The sequence below is a fragment of the Parambassis ranga genome, chromosome 19 (assembly GCF_900634625.1).
Source record: "Parambassis ranga chromosome 19, fParRan2.1, whole genome shotgun sequence".
NCBI lineage: Eukaryota > Metazoa > Chordata > Actinopteri > Ambassidae > Parambassis > Parambassis ranga.
In genome coordinates this window covers 20,259,495-20,283,975 of record NC_041039.1, presented here as the reverse complement: position 1 = coordinate 20,283,975, position 24,481 = coordinate 20,259,495, and the positions used below count along the sequence as shown (strand labels likewise).

At 41.7% G+C, this 24,481-nt stretch overlaps 1 protein-coding gene across 10 annotated transcripts in view; it reads left to right on the top strand.

Moving 5' to 3' along the window:
- Positions 1-3,630: 3,630 nt before the first annotated feature.
- Positions 3,631-24,481, top strand: part of LOC114451557 (pleckstrin homology domain-containing family A member 5-like) — a 71,713-nt gene continuing 50,862 nt past the window's right edge. For 9 of the 10 annotated variants that reach the window (XM_028430280.1, XM_028430271.1, XM_028430275.1 and 6 more), the window contains exons 1-3: positions 3,650-3,780; positions 3,924-4,000; positions 5,358-5,415. In XM_028430280.1, the coding sequence (XP_028286081.1) occupies positions 3,689-3,780; positions 3,924-4,000; positions 5,358-5,415 (227 nt within the window). In that variant the 5' untranslated portion in view covers positions 3,650-3,688. Of the gene's footprint in view, positions 3,781-3,923; positions 4,001-5,357; positions 5,416-10,632; positions 11,103-24,481 lie in introns of those variants that run through there. The other variant, XM_028430278.1, reaches the window with a different exon arrangement.

Here is a 24,481-nt window from a genome sequence, read left to right as displayed (position 1 = left end):
CAAGCCCAGCTCTGTTTTTACTTTGCATAGCAAAATAAAACCCAGTAGAGGTCTGAGAGGGGAAAAAAACACACACACCACGGCACAACTGCAACGAATTTCTTCTCACAATCATTTCAACTGCCACTCTGCAGCATCCTCTAATTACAAAATAGCGTCTCCTCCTCATTCGGTCCTAATGACACATATCGCTAGTGGAAATCTCATAAAACATTTGGCCTTCACCCAAAAAATGCAGCAGCTCCAGTGAGGTCATCACTGTGGTGAACAGAGAGACGTTTGTGGGTTGGGTTTTTGTCACGCTGTGACTAACACTGCTTCAGGAAGGCGTGTTTAATGATTCAGAGGTGAGTTGTGAGAACTACACCTCCCTTCAGGGATCTGTTTCCACAATCCTTCAAAGCCTGCACACTCATTTTCTGTCATCTGCATTGCTTCTTCTTCTGCATATAACTGAATTAAGTGTTATACCATTTTTTTCCTCTGTTGCCTGCTAACCTGCTCTGCTGACTTGACTAGCCGCTAATAGCTGTATGGTTTGTGGGTTATGCATGCCTGTCAAATGATACCGTGTGTTGAAATTGTAGAAGCACAGATGACATCATATTCACATCATTGAGCAATGTGTAAGCAGCTGACTAAAGAGCGTAGCAGGAGGAAGTTATTGTGTCCAGTATGTTGACTTGCTTAGACTTGCTGGATGAATGTGAGGCTGTGTATCTGGCACTGTTACTTTGATTTAATCATACAAAAACTCACAGTCATTACTGTGTTCTATCTGGATCTATCTGCACAGGCTTTTGATACCAGGTCTGAACAGATGCCGAGTGGCTCCAGTCTAAAGAGGAGAGCCCTCTCTTACCTAGCGCACAGACAGACACAGGGCTACTGCTGAGCTGGCACCAGAACAAAGCCCTCCAACAGCTGCTTGATAACCATTAATTACCTTTTGATGCCTCAAGTCTGGCCCGTGTCACTGAACGGAGAACCCTCGCCTTGCTGAGCATGGAGCAATTATGTAAGAATGCGTTACACAATGTTAACCAGATACAGCACTGTATATATCTAAATAAGGACTCTCTCATTACATATTCAGACCCCAGGAATCCTTAAATACTGGGATTATAGTGAGATTAAGAACTGGGAGTCTGGCTGTGAGGGTTAGAAGGGTTATTTTGAAAAAAACATTACACATCATGCGTGTTTAAAGGCCTGCTAGGAAAGCTGATGCTTACAAAGCTAATAAGCACATCTGTACATTGTGGCTGTGGGAGGGATTCTGTCAGCTCGTCCAGCCAGTTTGAACAGTAGCTAGAAAAAAAACAAGTGTGATTCACGCCCTAAACTGCTGCTGAAGGTGCTTCTTAAAGTTACAAACTAGGTGTTTGATGTGGAAAACTGTACTCAGGGCACTGTTGGTGTTATGTGAGGCTTATAGGAAATTGCAGACAAAAAAAAGTAGCCAATTTAAATATCATATTAATTCATTCTTTTAATCTACAGCACTGCTCGTTGAAATTATTCAGCTACTCATGTTTTTTCACCTTGATCCTGTTAAGAAAGGTTCACACATGCCTGTCCTGTACCAGTGCTATACCTCCTGCAGAGCAGCTCTCCACTCTCATTTGACTTTCCACTTTAGCTAAATGGTATTAGGTTGTTAGAGTGTGCATGATAAGCTATAGCTCAGCGAAGCACCCTGGCAACTGAGGGCTGCAGTTGAGAAATGTCTGCTCACTGCCAAAAGAAGAATTATATGACCCACAATGCTTTTGGACTTTCTGTTATGTCAATATCATCAGACCTTGGGAAAGGAGTTCCACGCAAACCTGCTGAGGGCACAGCTGAGTTTTTCAATCACCCCGTCACTCAGGAAGCTATAAAAAAAAAAAATGGGGAAAATATTTGGCTTTTCTTCTGCCATAATATTTCTACCAAGCAATGCAAAATTGCTATTTAAGATTTAGTCTATAATTTTGATAGCTGTGCAAAGATAAAAACAGACCGTCAATGTTTCACTGTTGCCGGGAAGATTTCAGTTGAAAACCTAGAGGCAAAGACCCCTCGCAACCTCACTTTCAGATCCCACGGGTATACAAACACACACACACAGGTAGGTGTCCGGCTCTAATCCAGTCCTTTCCACTCTAATGGATCTTATTCACTGATTTTCTAAAAAGGATTAAATAACGCCTAAAAGCCAGGACACGGGCAAGCAAGCAACATTCCTATTTCTGTTCCCTTTCCTTAAAAAGTGTGATCTTTCAACATGTTAAACAGGGATTTTATTAACACTGTGCACTCTGGTCAATATGAGGTTAATTAGAGGGCATATGAAGCTCAGTATTGATATGTTTTTTTTGGTGAGGTATTGTCCTACTGCCTGAGGAAAAAACAAGCAGTTGTTCTGTATGTCACATTGCCTGGAAGCTGTGTTATTCTGCCTCAGGTGAGCGGAACACAAAGGGCTCAGTGTTTGACATCTGCCATCGGCTAACTGCTACCCCTCACCTTAAGAGTTACTCTCCTATGGATAGATGACCTGGCAGTTGGCAGATACGTCCACTTCCCACCCCCCCTCCACCAGCGTGCTCACACTAAAACAGTGGCCTACCATGTGTCCAAACAAAACAACAAAACAATGCAACACAGTGCAACAACAAGCCGTGCACAGTGGTGTTGAATGACTCGTCTTTGTGTGCTGTGAAAGGCTGATGCTGCAGTTTCATGCTGCACAATGACAGAAGGCGGAGACCAAGAACTGAAAGGTAGAGTTGAAAGTGTGGGGTGCGTTAGTAGACTGTGAATAGTGCCTGTCTGTACCTCGCCAGGCAGAGCAGGGCTCGCCTCTTTAGGACATCAAAATCCTGCCTGAAACACTGTCTGATTTGAGAAATAGTGTTTGAAAAAAATTCTACCTTTAACTGTGCGACTTAAGCGTCTGCAGTGTGTGAATCCACAGCTCATGATGTGCTCACTGCATGTTCTCATTGTTTAACCATGTGCACAACTGCTGTTGTATATATATGTATGTATATATATGACCTATATATATAGGTCTCTGCTTCAAATGTGTTTTAACTTGAAAGTCAGAAATTCAAGCCGGCATCCTGCAGCTCTTCAGCATCATCTGGCTTGTTGTGCTTATTTAATCAATCTTTTTTTTTTCTTTTCTTTTTGCCATATGTGCCAGAAAAAAAGAACAAATTGAACATGGTAAGAGCCTCAGGTGGCAATTAGTTCCTGACCTGGGGGCAGAGTTTTGAAGAGGACTCCTCGCTGTGTTCAAATACTGTAGTTTTTCTTTAATATTTTAGTAACACCTGTGTGGTTTTCTTTTTGTCTAGGACAAGACAACCTGTCTGATGTGAAACTGGCTTACTGGGGCCCAGGAGATCAATAAGGTCCTGAGGGGGCCAGTTAATCCATCCCTGCCCCCCCTCCCCCATGTTTGATGTCCCTTAACAATATAAAAAAACACAAATATATATATATATAGATGCTCCACAAAGATAAGCAAGTCGTTTGATACGTCTGTAATTTCAAGGACATACATATAAGTGGACTTTACCTGCCCGCCCTAACCCCCCACCCCCCCTTCCTTCAGCCATCCGCCGTTGCCAAGGTTTCCGTGTACGCGCCGCCTGTGAGAGCGGAGCCGCGCGATTGTCATACAGTACAGCCAGACATGGCGGCGGATCTACAGCCGGAGTGGATTTCTTGTCTCCCGTCTTCCTGGAGTTATGGGGTTACTCGTGATGGACGCGTCTTCTTCATCAAGTAAATATCCCCACGGAGGACTCGGTTTAAGTCGCCCTGTCTTGTTTCTCATTCGAACAAAGTCTCTCTTTTGAATAATGAATGCATGTCTCTCTCTCTCTCTCTCTCTGTGTGTGTGTGTGTGTGTGTGTGTGTCTCAACAGCGAAGAAGCCAAGAGTACAACCTGGCTGCATCCAGTGAGTGGCGAGGCAGTAATAACCGGCCACAGGAAAACTCCAGGTACAGACAGCAAGTTTCTCTTGTTAGCCTCAACGTTTGTCATGTCCGCCGTCATGTGTTGTTGTTGTATCCTGAGCGGACACTTCCCACGCTGACACACACACACACACACGCGCGCTGTGTGACATCCACGCTGTCTTTCTTACTGCGTGAGTGGGCATTTGACGCTCGTGCTGTGAAAAGTGAGCCCTCTCGTGCCCACCTCTGCCGTGGCTCTTGCCACTTCCTGTTAGCTCGGTCAGTGAGTGGAGTTAAAGATCGGACATTAAAGACGGAAACTTGGTAAAACTACCATTTATTTACTGCTGCAGGTCAGAGCTGCACCTTCGATAACAATACCGAGCTAACTAGAGTGAACACTAACAGCTGCTATGAATGAAACTGTTGAAAACATTGTTGACATATTTCTGTACCACAGCCCCGCTCTACTTGTTTTTAATGTCAACGTGTGTTTCATGGTAAAAAAAAAAAAATAGCTCATATCAGTGCAGCGTGCCCAGCAGCACCCTCCTCTGTAACTTAGTGTCCTCACACTAATGTCAGGACATCTTCACTCATGTTATCAGATTCATTTTGCCTGGTGTTGATTTATTCCTTGAGCGTCAGTGTGCATGCTGCCCTGTGATGGACTGGTGACCTGTCCAGGGCGTACCCCGCCTCTCACCCATAGAGGGTGAGGCTCCAGGAGAGGCTCCAGCCCCCCTCCCATGGCCCTGCACTGCAGGACAACGCAGAGTCAGATGATGGATGGATGGAAAAAGTTCACATCTATCACATCAGTTGCTTTGTTTTTGATGCAAACTGAGGTCTCACATACCCATGCATGAGGTCACAAATAGAGCGATGCATAAAAAGGCAACATCACAGTGGTCCTATTTGACAGGAATAGGGTGACTAGTCCATGTAGAGTCACGCCGCCTCCTGACTTATGTGTTGTCAAAGGCCCTTACCGAGCCAGGCGTTAAAACTCTGGCATTATAAGATCGTGCTTCTGTTCGTCAAATATAATAGTATATTACATGTATTTCAATGGTTGGTGAAACAAACTTGTTGCTTTTAGTAATTTTCTAGATTCTATAAATGAAATCTGTCAGAATGAATCAGTAGTTGAAACAATGACTTCATCTTTTTTCAAGCTGCACTCCCATTAACTATAATATATATGACAAATAAGCAACAGATGTAACTCACCAGCTGGGACTAACAAATGGTGACACACTAAGGTAACTGCATGTTAGTCCTTTGACTGAATCAGTGAATGCACTGTAGAGGCCTCGTTAAATTAAAACCCGCTTCATAATGTTTCTTCCATCAGTTTGTGTTAACATGTTTTTTTTTTCCCCCCCACCTTTCACAGACCTGCCCACCGGATGGGAAGAAGGGTTTACTTTTGAAGGAGCCCGCTGCTTTATAAAGTGAGTCTTCCTCCACAGAACACACCCATAACAACCTTAGACCCTGCATACACACTATCTCAACGGCTGTATGATCTGCATGTAACCATGATCCTGTTGTAGTCTCCTCAGATGAATGTGGCAACGTTGTTTGTAGACATGCTGTGCGCTATAAGTCAATACTGAAAGGTTGTAAAATTTGGAACCTTTACTCCCTTTTCCTGGACTGCAGAGGCCTATCACAAAAGTTAATGATTACACAGGAACACTGTGCAAATACCAGTCAGACACGGGTAGTGTGTGTGTGTGTTTGCTGTCTTCTTGTTGTTGTGAGTTGTTGTTATTTATTCTGACATACCCTGCTCCTCAAAGCTGAGCCTACTTTTTTTTTTTGAGAGAGTTGAACCAAAGCATAATGTGTTCTCATTTTCTGACAGTTATCCTCACTGTTTGGATTTATATGGTCTGCTTAAAGTTTAAAATGACACTTTTCTTAAGTAGATGCTGGAAAGTATTTTTCAGAGTTGTACATGCCAGTCCCCACTGCATTACAGGAATTTGAAAACGCTTCTTATTTAAAGTCTCCTTCCGCTTATTTGGGTTGTACATCGTATCCTTTGTATGTATCATTTCCTGCGGTTGTGTGGGTAGGAGAAAATGTGATATATCCTCCATGTCCACTGAAACTGTGCAGTTCACTCCTCTCTCTTTCTCGGGAAGACCAGGACTGACATGAATTACATTAGTAGATAGTCTTTGAACTATAGTATATTTCACACCCCCCCCCCGGACTCTCTCTCCTCTGATGCAGGCAGCTATAGCAAAAGAGATCAGAGACGATGTCATTTAGTTGGCACTGATTCATCATCTGTCCTCCAAATCCAAGGATATAAGTTGAAATATTTAGTTATTTTGCACATCCTGTTGAAATACGTATGTGCCAAAGTACAAGAATACTTCTGTATGACTGAAGATATTGCAATACACACCCTTCAAATTTAAGATATTATGCCTTATTATCCTCACTGGATCCCTTCTCCTGTTTTGACATCCTTATGAATATGAGTAGCTGCATGTGGCAGGTTGCCAGGAAGACTGACTGAATAACAGTAATTTTATATTCCAGCATTTTTATCAGAGCTTCTCAGTGCAAAATTGACTCATGGACCACATTCATTAGTGGATCGCTGTGATTCTGGCACAGACTGATGGCGTTTGTAAGGTTCCCTGTAAAACAAGTTACAAATTAATTAGGTTGCTCCCTGTAAAGTCTGCAGACTATGCAGTGGAAAAAAAAGCACTGGTTTAATCCTCAAGCTGAATTTTAGACATGTTTTAGGTCTTAAGACAAAAACTGTTAAGTCATTTAAGGTGTTTGTCTTGATCCCACGTACAAGATCATCCCACTGTACAAGGTTTAAAGGAGCCAAGTGACAGTAAACAAAAACATGTGTTCAGCAGCTAAGTATAATACAGAATAGCTGCAGCGACAGTAAACATCTTATCTTAAACATGTAGGACTGTGATCAAACCTCTTTTTATCGTTTTCATAAAAAAACAGAACATTAAATTCATTTAGCAAACACTCCCCCCCTAAGGTACTGTTGCAGTTTAATTGATTACTTTCCTTTTACAGCACTCTCTCATCTCTTGCCCTCTGTTTCTTCATTCCTCCTGTTGTGCATTCATATTGCATCACACTTAGGTTTTTTTCTGTACTTTACTTTAGTCCTTTTTAAATCTGAATGCTGAACGTGATCTTCATCTCATATTGTCGTTTAGTTTTCAGCAGATGCCGAACATTTTGCAGACTAACCAGCTAGCCTGACCATACCTTGGTATAATTACCACTTCATAGAATTGTGAGTCAGTGTGCTGTCTTGGCAACATGAGAGGGAGAAAAAGTAACATCAACCAGACATGGAGTGCATCAGTATAATAAACTTTTAACATGAACATGAGAACTTATCTGCAATTCAAAATCTTGCAGATAAGTTCAACCGGTGTGATAATCTGCAGGATAAACTGCATCATCTCTGTTTGCTGCGAGCAGACTACATGGTTTATAGACTGTTACTCTCACAGAGATTTGGCTTATCGTCAGCATTCCGGCTTGTTTTGTGCTGATCTGTGCTGGTAATACAGAATGGTGCTATAGTTTCTGTTGTGTTAAGTAAGTCTTCCAACTGGTTTGCTGGGACTGGCTCGGGTCCTTTTGGTTGTTCAACAGCTTTTATAAATCCAGTCACAATCGTAAGTGTCATAAATTTGGCTGGTTGCACTGATGAGCATGTATGGTCAAATCCAAGGCACTAGATCAGTCAGTGTTTGTGCGGTGATGAAGACATCTTTCAGATGTACTTAGCTTTAAGCAATTAGTCGATGTAAAACCGTGCATGCCTGTTAACTTCATTGTGACTCAATGTTTTGACACAGAGATTTGTTGACAGCTTTATGTGATAAGTGTCTTGGACAGTCCTTGGGACATTTTGAGGCTTCATGTGAGGTTGCCAATAAAAGCCTCTGAAAACTTTCCAGATCCATTAGCCTAGTGACAGCTGGATAAGCCTGAGCCTTATGTTATACTGTAGGTTATTATTACTTTGTCATCATTTTGTGTGGTGTTTACAAGTTTAGGGCTATATTTTTTGCGCTTTTATGTAAAGAAGGTGCAAACAGTGTTAACCAAATAGTCCACATGCTCCTGCAGAATGCATGCATAGCAGATTATTGATTCATTTCTGTCACTCTTTTTACTCAAAGGGATCTGGCTTATTCACATGCTGGCAGTGTAGCCTGGCTGTTACCATCAGGTTACACAGTGTGAGCATCAAGGAGCAGATTGTGCTGACGCAGATTGTCCTCTGATATGTTGGGAAGGATGACTTGTGGGTTGTTGGTGCGACAGTGAGAACTAAAAGCATCCCAAAATCGGATTATTTTATGGTGCTGTGGGTTTTTGAATGACTGAAGGTCAGTGCAGATGTTAATGAAATCAGTCATGGCTTACTGCACCTCGCAGACAGCCATCTTGTTTACATTTCTAAGTTGTCTAAGGGTGGCCCAAATGAAACTTGAATTTTACACTGATCAGCCTCTGATCACCCTCATAGTCTGAGTCCCTCTCCCCCACCCCCTTAAAAGTCAGTGGCTCAACCAGATTGAGATTTGGGAAATTTGGTGCCTCTGTCCCTGTCAGTTATGGACAGAGGTCTGTAGGGTTACCACAAATTCTGTTTTTATTGCTCATTAGGCCTAGTTGTAACTCTATTCGGTTAGTAATATAACACTAGATTAAGGAATAGCTTAGGGAAAACACCCTGGTTTGGATCTTGGTTGCCTCCTTGACAGCTCCTTCTGCTTTTAGAATATGATTTGGTGCCTGAAATGGAGTGATGACTTTGGTCTTACGGCATCTCTTCCTTCTGTTATAGTGCTTTTATTGTTAATGTGGAAAACTTACAACAAACTCTGGCTTCGGACTCTGACTGTATAGTTGCAATGAGACAGCATCTAACAGTAATGGGATAATCATGGTTATTCACTACAGTCTGTGGTTTTAGTGTTAAGACTGGTTTCCAAGTCTGACCTGACAGTGACAGTGTATTTAGATGCTGCCTTATATTAGCTTTAATGCTGTATATACATAATCTTATTTATGTAGTCTAGTGAGGAAGGTGCTGCAGGTCAGTAGCGCCTTAGCAGGAGTTGGCCCAACTTGTTGAGTGTGATTGAGACTTTGCCTGTAGTTTGTACCCTAAGTTGGAAGCTGAGACATTTGAATTCTCTTACTGAACAGTGCAAGGAGAAAAAAAACCCTCATTGCCTTATAGTCTCAGTGCAGAGAGTCAAGCAATTCTACAACCTTTTTTTGGCATTTTATCTGTATTTGCTTCCTTGTGACTGTCTGTTAGGACATCCAAAAGCCCCCCCAGAGTACAGTATCTGTTGAGCTTGTTTTTGTTTGGGACATAAACAGTGTTTGGATGAGACAGTTCCATTTGGCAGATTTGTGTTTTTCATTTTATCTCTGTAGCACATAATCCTGCATTTTAACTTAAGCCTCATTTTGAACAAGAAGTGGGTCCATGATTTGGGCAATTTTAACCATGATTTGTCACAGTGTTGGTCCGTCACTGCCTGCCGAGGAGTGCTGACCTGTAAAAAGCCTTTTAGATGGGTATATAAATGGGGAGGTGTCAGTTTGACTGGTGCAGAAGGCCTAATATTATACTTGGAAAGTGCTGACCCTAATTATGACTTTGTTTCCTCTTGGGTGTAAGAAGTGTTTACAGCAATTATATTTATGAATAGACAGGTGCAGATTCCTGCCAGTTCCCTCTCTTTGTTTGCTATTCTTGCCTCATTAATTCTGTTTGGAAAAAGGAAGGGGGAAAAAAGCCAAACAGCTGAAGTCAGGGCTAATTGCTCTCGGCTGTACAATGAAATACAATTGGTGTTGTCTTGTTTTGAAGACTAATGAGTGAGTAATAAGTTGAGCTGACCACTCACAGTACTACGGGCCTGAAGTCTAGTGCTGTACAGTTATGAATGTTTTATCTAATGATATATTCTCAGTGTCTTTTGAGGACAATTTGCTATTTCCTAGAACTCACCAGTATAAAGTGCAACATAAAATATAAATATTGCACTCATCTGCTCTGCTCCACCACTTTCATTAGACCGTTCACTTCTACTGCTGCATTATTCATCACTCAGAAGAAAGCATGTCAATTGAAATTTGGCCAATTATGACAAAAATCTCTCAAGTGGCTGTCTGTTTAGCTGTTGGCTTATTCATTTATTATTTATTTTGGCTTTGAAGGCCCACACTTTCACCGACTGAACATTTAAAAGCATGAGTATGGAGTTGCTCTCATGTCAACATTCACTTTTGCTAATTGTCATTTGGAGATAAGCAATAATAATTTGAGCTTTTTCATAATTACAATGTAGATAAAAAAACTACTGTATTCATATATAAACGACACAACGACGTGGATCTGATGGCTATTTCGTATGTCTGCTAACATTTTAATGCTAGGTGAGTTAGCCCGTTCACTCACCAGATCTGCACCTGTAGTTTCAATGGCTGTTTATGGAGACAATGCACCTGTGCTGTGAGCATGTCCTTGGTTTACTTTTTATTCACTTTGTCAGTCAAGTGCCACTTTGAATGCATTTTGTCTATATAGGGTTTCTGATTTCATCTTTTTCGTCTCTGTGTTTTATCTTCAGACGCTGACACCTCAGGCTTTAGTCAAATGAGGCATCTTATCAGAGATCTTACCTTATCTGAAGAACGGATTAGCATCTCATAGGAGGGACTTGTTTCCATTCTTACGAGTTACATCAGCTAACATGAATAAAAGTCAGTGTAGGAAAATTTTCACAGTTTTTCTCCTTTCTGTCCATGTGACTTTTCGGTAGAGCTTTCTGCGTAGCTTCACCTGGAGAATGGCAAGAACTGAGAGCCCAGGTCTGAATCTCTGGGGGCGAGAAAGATGGGAATCCCTGTAAACCCTCTTCAGCTGTTAGTCAGACAGTCAGACATTTAAAGTCTGTTCTCTCTCTCTTCAGGGAAAAATCCAGGCTTCTATCTGTGGGCAAAACCTTGTATCAGATCTGATTATGTAACCATGAAAATCCACTCACACTCAGCAAAGGGACCAAGTGTCTAGAATTGGAATGAAATTGAATTAAATTAAAAATAGGGTTATATTTATAATAATTTAATGACAACGGTGACTCCTGAGGAAGCAACCAGTCAAAGTAATTGTTCTATAATTACTTTCCACTTCCAAAACATGTTTACAGCTTTAGGCAAGAACAGTGTCAGCAACCTATTAACCTTAGTGTCACATAACACCATTTTTTTTATGATAGGATCAATTGTTTTTAAGCATGCATTATGCATGCTAATTCTCACAGATGAAACTAACCTAATCATTGTAATCTAGCCTAATGAACCTGTATCCTGTGCGGCTGTCCTGCAGCTCTCCAGCGTGCCCCTGTCTGTGTTCTCTTCCTATTAAATCAGCTACAGTCCAATGTTACACACAAAGCCCTGCCTCTCTGGGTGTATGTGTGTGTGTCCTGGTTGTGCCTTGAAGTACATCAAGAGATTTATTATAAAAGGGAACGAGTAGAGCCAGTTCCTTTCATTTGTATTGCTGGAGCCACAGCCTGTTCCAACACACTGGAGAAAAGGAAAGGTTGCACACTGGAGAGAGAGAGAGAGAGCTCACCAGCACAAAGACAGATGACCATATTCACACCTACAGGTGAATTCTTTTCCTTTTTCACCCTCTGTATCTTATACGTTGGAGAAAACTTGTGCAACCAAACCAAACTTCCTACTGGTGATCCATGTACTGGAGCATTTGATCTGTTAAATCTACACCCACTCTGACCTTCACTTAGCTGCCTTCACCCAGATGTCAGTCAGTAGTACAAAGATTCTGAGAGCAGAATTTTACTAGTGAAGTTGAATACATTTAGGCTCACCAAATGAACTCAGCTTTGTTTTTTTTGTGTCCATTCATATTGTTGTTTTCTGCCTTCTACAGAGGCTGGGAGTCGTTGTCCATTTCTCCTGTGTGTCTCTGAGTCCTTGTTGTTTAATAGATCAGATGGATGTCTGTCTGGAGATAGACATCAAAAGCTCTCTCTGTGTGGAGTCGGTAACATTTGAAAAGTTTTTGTTTTGTCTGTAGGAAATTGGCATGGCAGACGCCATGTGTCATGCAGATGTGTGGATGTCAAACAGTGATGACTAATACGTCCTTAAATTGATTATAATTTCAGTTCTAATCATGGAGTCCATTTCTAGAGGTCTATTGTAAAAGAAACGAGGTGTGTCTACATGGTTAACATTAACAAATGGCACACTTCTGCACAATGTCTCATTCAAACTGCAAAGCACTGGGAGAATATTTACTCACCCCCTTTGGCAGGAGAAGGCTGTGATGGCTGTGACTGCTGAGTCACTAACTCTGTCAATGCTCTGCACACTTGCAACTGATTTGTGTGTGTAATGTGATCGAAGAGGGAAACCAGTAGATCTGGATCTGCTCTACATCATCCCTTATAACTCTCAGGGTGCTGACTGGGAGACAGACAGACAGTCAGCAAGGCGAGCTCGAGCTGCTCAGACTGCTCTCACACGTTTCAATCTCTGTGGGGTCCCCACCATCTGGCTAGCACTGGAGGAAAAGCATGTGTCTGTTTTGGTGTTGGGATGCTCTGTGTGTGAACATGTGTAGGAGATCCTCTGACCGCCCCAGTTGCTGATTAAGACAGTTTCTCAGAGAAAATCCACATCAGTGTTTTGTAATGCACAACATTTGTTTGCATTGATTGATGTTTGTCTCTCCATGCATCTCATCTTTTGTAAAGACTTTGTCAGGATCAGAAGGTGATGGGGTATAATAGAGCATACAGTCATACAGCTTTGCTGCTAATAGGACTGTCAGTCTTTTACGACATGTTCTCGGATGCTCTATCTGGCCAAATTGTCTATGCAGCAATTTCCAGTGTTAAAGAATAGGCTTGTTTAATCCTTACTGGCATAGAATAGAATATACTTTATGAGTTTAGTAGCATACAGACTACAGTAATTCTTTGGTCCTAAAGCCTCTTAGTGGTGTGGTGTCTTTGATTTAATGCTGAGAGACCAGTTGAACTTGATTAATCCCTGTATTAATCTGCAATGAGCCATCCTTTGCTGATGTTGTGCCAGGTTGAATGCGGGGACAGCTGCCTTCATGGGGGTCATGCTGTTGGTCTGCTGTAAACCAACACAATATAAATTCTGCATGCAAAAAAATGTGGTCTTCCAGCCTGTTCTGATCATTAATCAGACAGTCAGAGTTTGTATTTCATAGGCTCATGTCTCCTTCTAAACAGTCCACTTACTTTTATTTTCATCCATATAGCTGCAAGTTAGAGAAGGATGCAAAGCCTGAGTCACAAGGACAGGTGAGAACATTCATGTCTTAAATATCCCTCCATCCAGCCCAGCACAGGGGTTTTTATGCATAAAGTGCCACACAGAATGGTTCTAGATGCAGTGTCAACATTTATTTGTATTTGAATAAAACAGAAGTCTGGTTAGTTTCTCAAAATAGCAAAACATAAACAAAAACCCACACCGTTCTCAAACAAAGCTCTTCCAGCACAAGGCTGTAGTTATGAAATAATATTTTTGATTTTGTTACGTTCTAAATTGCACATATTTCTGTTCAATAACACACTCACAGCCTTCACTATATACTCTTGTGCACAGTCACCCCCAAAGCAAAGTGTCCCAGGGTAGAGGAACCCATGGTGGCAACAAAGAATTGATCAGTGAATGTGGACGTTTTAGGAGTCCATTATTTGCAAAATAAGGTCCTTTTTAATTTGTGATCTTTAGGTGGTGGATATCTCGTACAGATGTGATATCATGCCCTAAAAAGCACTACACTGACTTATCTTCCTCTCTCTGTTTCTCTTGTCTGTCTACCTCAGTCCAGCGGACATTGCATGGCCCAGTTGTTTTCCAGATGGTCTGTGATGATTAGGGAGAGTTTGGAAGCCATCACTCTGCTAAAATGCTCTACAGCTGTGAGCTCTTGGACTAACATGTTAAAATGTCCACACAGGACTTTGGACCAGTGCACTGTTTGATCTGAAACAGATTGTTACAAATTCTGCCCCTGAATTTGTCTTCCCTCCAAATCCAGACAGGCAGCCACTTAGAGAAAGAAACCAACCCTGTGTTTGCACCGTCACACCTAAGGGTCCACTAAGGTATTGCAGCTTATCTATTTTTCACACTCTTGGGTTGAAATTAAAGAAGCGCTATACAGTGCTTACCTTCTTGGTGCCAAGCTTTCAATTTAGCAGCAGCAGCGGGGGGACTAATATCATACCCTATTGGTCCTGTGGTTTTGGTTGATTCTATCCCCTCTTGGCAACAGTGTCACCTGCACAATTCCCCCTCTTCTCAGGCATGTGTTGTTCAGGCTATAGTGTATGCTATCAGCAGGACATTGTTCCAGTCTCCTGTTAAGATTTTAATCCTTTCAAAATTCTCCTCTGTGTTGAGCTGGGCGACTGCACAAATGCTTGTTGCTTGTTAAGTGCAAAGCGTTTGATGTTGTGTTGCTCACAAGAATCTTACACTGTGGGCTAATAATTGGGTATAAAGTTGCTGGCTGCCTAATATGTAGATTGACAACCCTTAGCCTATCTCTAATGCTTCATGCACCGAGTTTTCTCTTTAGTCTGTCTCCATTGCTGGCACTTATGGAAGCCATTCATCTAAAAAGGTCCTTATATAATCTCATAACTGTGTAAAGGGCTTCCAGAGTTACTCTCAATAACTCTGGAAGCCCTTCACACAGGGGCTTGAAAAGTTTCAAAGGGAAACAGCTTTTTACAACCTTATCAGGCCTCTTGTATGTCTGTGTGCATGCATTTTAGAGTGAGGCCCATCATGACTTGAGTGCACTGCTGCTAGATGGGACACTTGACAGATATAAATAGTAGCCAGGTCAGCACGACTTCTTCAAATAGTACAAAATTCTCTGAGTATTAGTACATCAGAACCACCAGATTAGACAGAAGTGGTGCATCATGTTGAAATACTGTTACTGTAAGAGAGTTTCCTTTCTTGGTTATTTTGGTTGACTTTTATGTGGGACAGAGACAGTAGAAGCAACTGGATACACTGCTTTTATTGCTCAGCTGTGGGGCAATGACTTTAGTCTGCTGTCCTCATGTGTCCTCGCCTAAACAAACATTTGAACTGTGTGCCAGGTCTCTTATTGTGTAACGTATACTTGCTGTGATTGATATTGTACGCCTGTTTATCTCGCATGCTTAAAGATGTCACCACAGTTACCCTGAAAGGAATGTGTCACGCTGTGGTAAAACATACAAAAAACCCTGGAGAAAACAAACTGCTAAATGCACATCCCTTGATCTAAACTGGTGCCTTGCAAGCGCCGCATGCTTCTTGTATCCCGGTGATCTAGCCTTCTGTTTGGGGTCAGCTGATTCACAGAGAGCTGAAGAGGCTAGCATGGCTGTGTTCGGCACATAACTGTGGAGTGTGTGTCCCCTGATGGAATCAGGTGGCTATTTGGTTTAGTTTTGAGGTGCATCATGATTATGGTAATATTTATATGATTATGTTTATGGTATATGAGGCTGTAGTACAATGTAATATATATATATTTCAATCATGAGAGACTCAGCGAACTGAATGAGAAAGATTTATTAAGTACAAAGTTTGAATGTGCATTGGCGTCCTAGACCCCATCGTGAAGACCACATCCGGAAAGGGGGGAAAACGCAAGAGGAGAGGCCGCTGGATCAGAAGATCCCCCCGGGGTCTAGACCTGGTGGTGGTGGAGAGCTGGAGGGCAGGAGATAGGAGGCCTTACTGGCGTGGGCCTGGTGGTGCTTGGGGTGGAGGAGGGTTGCCGGGTTCGATCAGAAGACAGCTGGAGGAGAGACGAAGACTTTTAAATTTCGTGCTAAGCTGTGATTGGTCAGGAGAAGGATGGAAAGCGACAGCTGATTGGTGAGGGAGGTGCTTTCTATTAAGCACCTGACTAAGAGAGTGGAAGAGAGGGGGAGCAGAAGAGTGAGGGATAGGAGAGAGATTAGGAAGCAGATATGGATAAATGGTGAATGATGGGAAACAGAGTCTTCCTGATTGAACTTACGCTAAGAGCTACATATCTCTATTTCTGCAACATGCATCATGTATTATCATCTTTAACTCTAATCATTATTTTCTGATGTGTTTCATAGACCATAGTTTTTTGGTCTTTGGGATAAGTCATATATATATATATATATATATGGTATGGTATATATATATATATACATATAGCGCTTTGAAGCTAAATTTATCCCACTTCAGTTTTTGCAGGCTGCCTGAGCAAAAACAATATGTACTGTTTTTACTTTTTCTTTCTACCATGGTAACCTAGGAAGCCAGAGGAAGATCCGTTGGTTTTTGAAGCTTGATTTGTTTTTATGTTATTACATTTTACTTTGATAATTCTGCACCGCTGCCAACTGTTTACTGCACTCAGCAGTCTGTAGAAATGTGCCTTTACCCTGTAAGCCTCTGCAAGTCCCTAATAGAACTGAAGAAACAAACAATAGTGGGACCCATTCAACGAGACATCATCCTACATTGTCACTACTGGTTATGAACTCCATAGGTTACCTTTAAAGATGAGGTGCAATGGAATCAATCGTTCCCTCCTTGCACGGTGCATATCAGCTCCACACAGCTTGCTTTCAGTTTCAGTTAGCAGCTGTGTGAGAGATGAGGCCAGAGAGGAGTGAACTGACAGGGGCCTCCTAACAGTATAGTAATGGTTGCACCTCATAGTGATCCATCAGTCTAATCAGCTGTCAGCCCTCTGCAGCGTGTTTCTGCAGCAGTAGGAATGGACGTCTCTGCAAGTCAAGAGTCTGGTTTCAATATCAGCACCACTTGCACAAGGACAAATGCAGCCTTCCCACCTTTGTGCTGCAATTCACAAACTGATGTGTGCAGGCAGGCATCCTCCCTCCTCTCTGAGTGAGAAGTGACCCACTGTTTTTCATTGTAAGACCTCTGCTGGTGGTTCAGATAAATACACCCTCAACTTTGACTGTGATGATTGCTACATCTAGAGTGTGTGTGAGCTAACCCGATTTAGATGCAACCTCGCACAAGACAGCTTTATTACTGCCTGCCACTCTGATGATGGCTCTTACTGAGTGTGCACAGAGTGTGCGGTATGTGTGTTTGCATGGTGGGAAATATAACTGGAATAAATGTCACAACTGTATAGAGATGAGCCACAATATCATTTTGATTATACTGTGTGCATCAACACAATGAACACTTTACCTACATAGCACATCTTAAGAGTAAAGTGGATTAAACGCTATAGTGCAGGGTTAGTGCTAGAAGAGTTTTACCTATTACTCCCAAATTCTGTTTATGTTTGCAGTTTATTTACATCACAGATATTAGCATGGACACTCTATCTGAGATAGAGTGTCGGCCACTCTGTTACGTCCCATGCTGAGCCACAAGCAGTTTCAGTGGTACATCAGATTTTTTTATTTTTTTTATTTTTTTTTATTTTAGATACTTTATTAATCCCAGAGGGAAATTCTTTGTCATACAATGACTAGCAAGGCAGCCACAGGCTAGGGTGAAGTGTCTTGCCCAAGAACACACAACAGTGACTAGGGAGGAGTTGGGATCGAACCACCAACCTTCCGGTTACTGGACATATACATGTTTGTGTAATCACTCCCACTGACATACCCTGTCTACAGCATCTTGAAAAGTGGTGGAATAGGAATTGGTATTATGATTTTAATAAAAGCTAAGTGAACTGTTGTGAGAAGTTAAAGTAAGATTAAGATTTACTTTATTAACCCCCATGGGGAAATTACGTTATTGTCTGTTTTCTTGGTTATTCATCTCAGTACGTCTCAGTACATATATTTGGATTCTGTTTTGTGACACTTTACACGCTGCATTTACTGTATTACAAGAGAAAAGAGTCCATCGAAGTATTAGAGTAGTACATTACAGGCCTGATACATTTGTTCTTTAGTATGGTGGTTGGTGGTTTGTTCAGGAATCCTTCCAGTTCCAAAAACAATTTTTACCAACCACTTGAGGTGGTTCACCATGCACCCACAGCACTATTTCCTGCCCTGTATCAAATGATCTTACAGCCTGTAACCCCCTTTGAATCTCTAAAATCCACAATCAGAATAATGAAGCTTTGAAGACGCTGACTATTTTAAAGTCGGACTTGAAGTGCATGATTCTGAGTTGTGAAGTGCTGGATAAATGATTTGTCTAATAAATTCCAAACCTTTCTGAAATCTATAGCAAGTGTCTGTGCTGTGATTTGGAACTGTCTGTAAGTGGACTGTAAGATCACCCGAGCTGTTAGAATTGCCGCTCTGCCTATTTGTTTTCATTGTTTATTTATGGAGGAGGGAGGCTCATTAGTCATTCAGTGTGACTGTGTAAATGTGTACACAAGAAGTTTGCCAAGAACTAAAGCACAGTTGAAGCTGGCGCCCTGCCACGCCTAAAACTGGCTTTGCTCCGTACCTACAGACAAAATGGCAGTATTCTTCAAACCATCTTCATTAATGTTTTAGAAGGTGAACCAGCACACAGCCTGCTAGGAGCTGCTGTACTGTAGGTACATTGCTGTACATTGTTATTTATTAGCAAGGCTAGTCTCATTAAAGTTCTGGTATTTAGAAGTGCATATTAGTCGTCTCCCACAGGGATTCCAGTCAAAGATGCTACTGGGACAGAGAGCTCTTCACTTGTGAGATCCCAAAATATGAAAAAGTCCCCAAATTAGGAGGCCCACAAAACTTCAGAGTTCTTGATGAGCATGAAACTGAACCAACAGGTGTTAAAAATATGCATTAAACAGTCCAACAGACTGACAGAAATGCCATGGGCTCTATAGACGGTATGAAATGTAGCTCTGACTCAAAAGTTTTTTTAATAATGCAAAGGTTACTATTAGAGTTGCTGGTGTATACAGGGTCAGTGGGTATGTGTCCACCCTTTTCATGCGCAGCTGTAAACTGGATACTTAATGGACTCAGACAGATGCCCCTTTATCTGACTGTTTAACATTATTCTGATCACCCATGATTCATGGAAGTCTGTTAATCCTGTAGACCAGTGTTTTCTTTTTGTTGTATGTAAAAGGCTTAGGTCACATTTCTCATAAGTAACTGGTAAGAGTTGCTCTGTGTGTGTGTGTGTGTGTGTGTGTGAGTCAAGGGTCTCCCTGGTGGACCACTATACTACAGTATATTCACCTAGGTTGTAATGAATGTAAAGGAGGACCTACATGTTTTAAATAATAACATAATGAAAGACAATGCATTCATTTGTTGTTCTCATTTAAAGGTAGGGTCGGAGATTTTGAAAACTCAGTGAGAGTCAGCCAGATTTGGAAAGTAAACACGGCGCCCCTTTCTCTTGGAGCTCACACCAAAACCACGCCTCCAAATCACATGGACGTGCATTACCTGAAGACGAGCTGCGGTCTGTGACTTTGGCCATCATGCACGTACCTCTCTGGTGCGCGCAGAGCAGGAAGAGAGTGAGAGGGTCCACCCGGAGGATTGGCTGATGTTTTTAGCGTTTTATAGCTTCCACAGATGATCAATATTCTAACTAATCGGTTGCTATCGGATTGTAAAGAGAAGTTACACTAATTTAACAAAAAGTGCATCAGAATGAAATCTCCTACCTTTAAGTGCTTATTTGACTTTGAGGTGTGGGGACAGTAGCTGCTTTTCAACATGCAAATATTTCCTTCACTGAGGTTTTTAACATCCTGACTCAGATTTAGGTAAGGCATAAAACCCTTGTGGCTGCAAGCTATTTGCAAGCTGTCCTCTGTTTAATGCTACCTGAAGCCTGGGGAACAACAGCAGCGTTTCAGTGTCCCCTTCTTTGTTTACAGATTGAGTTGTTTTGGCCTTCCATTGAAACTATTTAGTATTCCTGCTGAAGAGGTGCGGTCCAGTGCTTTGAATGGCAATTTACATGGTGATGAAGGTTTTATAGTGTGTATGCACTGATGTAACTGCTGTGCCTGACTTGTGGGCTAAAGACAGGGAGAAGCTATTCAAAATGGGTGATTTACCACTCAGCATTTGTGACCCTAACCTCTGATTAGAAATAATATGAGGGATCATAAATAGAGGCTTGCATTACTTACATCATAACAGTCTAGTTTAGTGAGTGACCCCCCTTGAACCTTGCATTTGAGCAGCTGATTCACTTTGTATTGAGCAATTTGAGGACATTAAAACTGGTCCAGGTGCACCCAAGGCCGAGGAGAAATGACGTAATGAATTTCTGTCCACATGGAAACCTTTTGAAATGCATAAGCTCAGTGACATACAGTATATATGTTTTTTATGTTATTCTCCATCAGTACGACCATTAGCAGACTCTATGTGTGGAGTACAGAGATGAAAGGCACTTTGATGTGCATTATTTTGAGGTTTCCTTATTTGACTGAAGTTATTTTCAAAAATTAAATGGAGGCTGTTCTTTGATCAAGGTTTAGTTTCTGACATTGTCTGATTGAGTTTTAAACATTTGTATTTTCTTTGATCTAAATAATCTTTCTCTCTGTGGGAATTGATTGTTTAAAGAAGTGAGACATTTTCACAACTCAGACACCCTGATGGGTTTTGCCTGCAGTTTACACTTTTTGTTTGATGCAACAAGAGCATCGCTAACACCAAAAAGACAATTTCCAAAATAAACCAGCATCTTTTTTTTTTCTCATGTGTGTATTATGCTTAATACAAACCACGAAACACTGAAGGTTTGCATTTTTCTGGATTAGTAGTTGCACTCTGATGATCGAAAGTGGGCAACGCTGACATTGGATATGTGTGTGTTAACAGTGCTTTGGCTTTGTATCTATCTGTTTAAACGGCCTCTCTTCCAAACATAGATGAGTTGTCAAGCAGATGTGCTCACAGATCTCCTTCCTTGGAGTCTCTGATGAATATGGATAGAATTGCTGAGCTCAACCAGACCTCCTGCCATGTGGGGTTAATTGTTTCTGCCTGCATGCATCTCTTTGCTCATCTTCAGAAAGTGGTTTTCCCTTCCATCCTTTTCCAGCCTTAGGGCAAGCTGACTGTGGAAAGTGAGAAATAAACACTGAGATTAGGACCAGATGTCATCCCTATCCATGCTTCCTATTAATGATTTTGCTAACTAGGTGTAATTACAGATTTGCTCCAGCAGAGGGCGTTAAAGTAGCATATTGTGATCTCTGGCTTTAACATAGTCGTATAAATTACTCATTTTGTCACTTTGATTCAACTCTATATTTAAGTAGCATCTCAAATGGATCTCCATCCATCCATCCATTTTCAACTGCTTATCCGGGGCCGGCCTACGGGGGCAGCAGTCTAAGCAGGGACACCCAGACTTCCCTCTCACCGGACACTTCCTCCTGTTCTTCTTGGGGGATCCCGAGGTGTTCCCAGGCCAGCCAAGAGACATAGTCTGTCCACCACGTCCTGGGTCTTCCCCGGGGTCTCCTCCCAGTGGGACATGCCCAGAACACCTCCTCTCGATGTGGAGGAGCAGCGGCTCTACTGTGTGTGACCGAGCTCTTCACCCTATCTCTAATCTCAAATGGATCTCATTAAATTGCATTTCTAATGCAGAGACTTGTAAAACAGAATTTCAGTTGGTGATGTTTGTGTATGTTTCCTCAAGGTGTGTTATGCCTGTCTCCTGTGCATATGTAGTGTAATGACTTATGGTTGCCGTTAGAGGACAGTGTTGGATCTTGGCATCACCATCTAAACATTCAGCAATACTTATCCATTAAGACTTTCCTCTATTGCTGAATGTGTGTGGAAAAAATAGTGTGTGTGTGTTTGTGTGAGATGGAGAGTGGGATGGTTTTTTTTAGTACTTATTAGATGTTTTTGTGCACCTGTACTAATTTCCTGCATTTTTTTTGTTTCTACCACTTTGTGTGCTGGTTCCATCATCAATCCAGGTAAGAGGCACTTGAGAACATGTTTTTAAAAAACAGAAAAAAGCTTTTTTTTTTTGCCAAGAGTGGGAGGATGATGATGTGTATTTTACCTTGAGCTGTTTACAGTAGGGAACTGCTTTAGTGTTCACTGCGTCTCACACAGCTGCTCACATTGTTTTTCTGGAGGTTGCCCTGTGCCTGTTCCCTGTGTCACAGCTTCCCTTAAATCTTTTATGTTTGTCTGTGTGGTTTAACAGAAAGAGTAATCAGTGTTTGTACTTCTTCTGTTTATTCTTTAGACTTCCCTGCCTTCCCAACTCATCTTCTGCCTTCTTATTATCTTCACGGTTGTCACGGTGTCGATGTATTGCTGTTGTGAACCCTTACACCTCTACACCCGACACATGCAGCTGTTGCTCAGTAGCCCTACAAAATTTACAACACCACATTATCACAGCGCTTGTTGATATGAAACAATATAATCCTTCAGCAGTTTATCATGAATAAGCTGGACGGGTCTGCTTGCTTGTAGGCGTGCTGAGCTATAAAGGAACAGGATTTGAAACCTGACAGGAATAGCTTGTTATCCTTTTTCTCTGAGGATTTGAGTAACGCAGCTGCACCTACAAAAACATCAGTGGGCGACCTAAGAGGAGACACTCCCTGTAAAACAGATACAAATGTCTCCCTCTGATGTGTCTGTTTTTAAAGACCTAATAAAATTATAAAAAAATACTTGGGACTGCGATGTTATCCTCCAGATTTAGAACTTTATAGAAAGCGACTTTGTTTATTTGAATGAGCAATATGAGGGAAGGAGACAAGAGGGAAGAGATGTGAACGTGCCAAACTCCTATTGGATTAAGTCAGTTGGCTGCCCAGCATAGAAAGCTGTCCTCAATTTGTCAGCTGTGCCTTCCTCTGCACACACCCAGCCCTTGTTGTGCCATTGATTGCCCTCTTTTTATATATGGATTAACAGGGTGTTATAGTAGAATGTCAAATCAGGATGTGGGAAACTTCAGCAAGGACATCAGTTTGGGATGCCCTTGGGCTTTTTACTTTAGTTTTACTTATTTACTCATTTTACTCATTGATCTGGACCAATATCTATCTGTAACCATGTTACACACCAATGTAACACATACACATGTCTCCCTGTGAAGTCAGTGTGGAGCTGATGTTCTGCCCCTCTGTGTGTTTTTCAAATTCACCACTCCTCTGTGTGCATGTTTGCGGACTTGGATTATCCTCCTGAAGCTGTAACCACTGATACGGTTCTTGGATTTAGACTGTTTGACATGTGACTGCACAGAAGTGCAGGTGTTGTGTTGAGTAATGACTCATTAGTTACTGATCCTTAACAATACTGATATGGATTATTCACCCATTCGTTCACTTTTACCTGCTTCATGCTGTAATTTCTTGGGAGTCTATTCCACAAGTAACACGCACATCTTCTGCCTGTGGGAGAAGCCTTAGTAATAAAGTACACACCACTAAATAATTTAACAATAAAAAAAGGTCACAAGAATTTTACTTTATGTTTTTTTTTTCCACTACTGCTTTACATGACTGCAAACAGGAACTAGATGTGCTCTCCCCAGTGTTTGTTTAGTCATCTGCTGCTTGCTTTTCTGCAGCCTGCGGTTGATAACATTTGACAATCCACAGCAGTGTTTTTTGGTTGCTTTCAGACTGCTCGTCGTATCCTAAAAACAATGTGATTCTAATCAACAACTGTACATGTAACTGGTAAGGTTACCTCTTGTGTGGCCTGCATGATTACTGCATGAAGACTGTTTACTCCATAAGGCTTCCTCCTTTTAATTACCATCATAGATCATTTTCTGGCTCACTTGAAATCCTCCTTCCTCTAACTCCTTCACTCTTTCCCTCTCTCTCTCTCTCTCTCTGTCTCCAAGTATCTAAATCTGTCACTCTTATGGCTGACCCACTTCTGTTGGTCATCTCTTCTATCATCAGTTGTACCACAGTGACTGAGGCACTGCTGCCCCGTCTCTCTGCTCACGCCAGCAGCAATCTTTGCCTGGGGACTAGAAGAAATAGAGCTTAACAGACCCTGCACTGTGTTTCATTGTTAAAGGCTGGCGTTCCCTCAATCTTTCTGAGGATAAAAGTAATTTTCCTTCAGCAGTTCTTTTCCTTTAACTACAGTCTTTGCCTGTTAAAATTCGTAGTGATAGACAGACGGCGGTGGTATTATTTGTTTGTGGCTGCAGCTGATTAAATTGGATTTTTCTCGAATATTGGGGCCACACACACTCATTGTCTGTCACACACACATACACACACACACACATTTACTGCGAAGAAACTTTCAATTCAATTTCAATTCAGTTTTATTTATATAGCGCATATTACAATCAGACATTGTCTCAAAGCGCTTCACAGGAACCCCCCTAAGAGCACTGTGGCAAGGAAAAACTCCCTTTAAGAGGAAGAAACCTTGAGCAGGACCCGTCAACTTAAGGGGGAACCAGTCC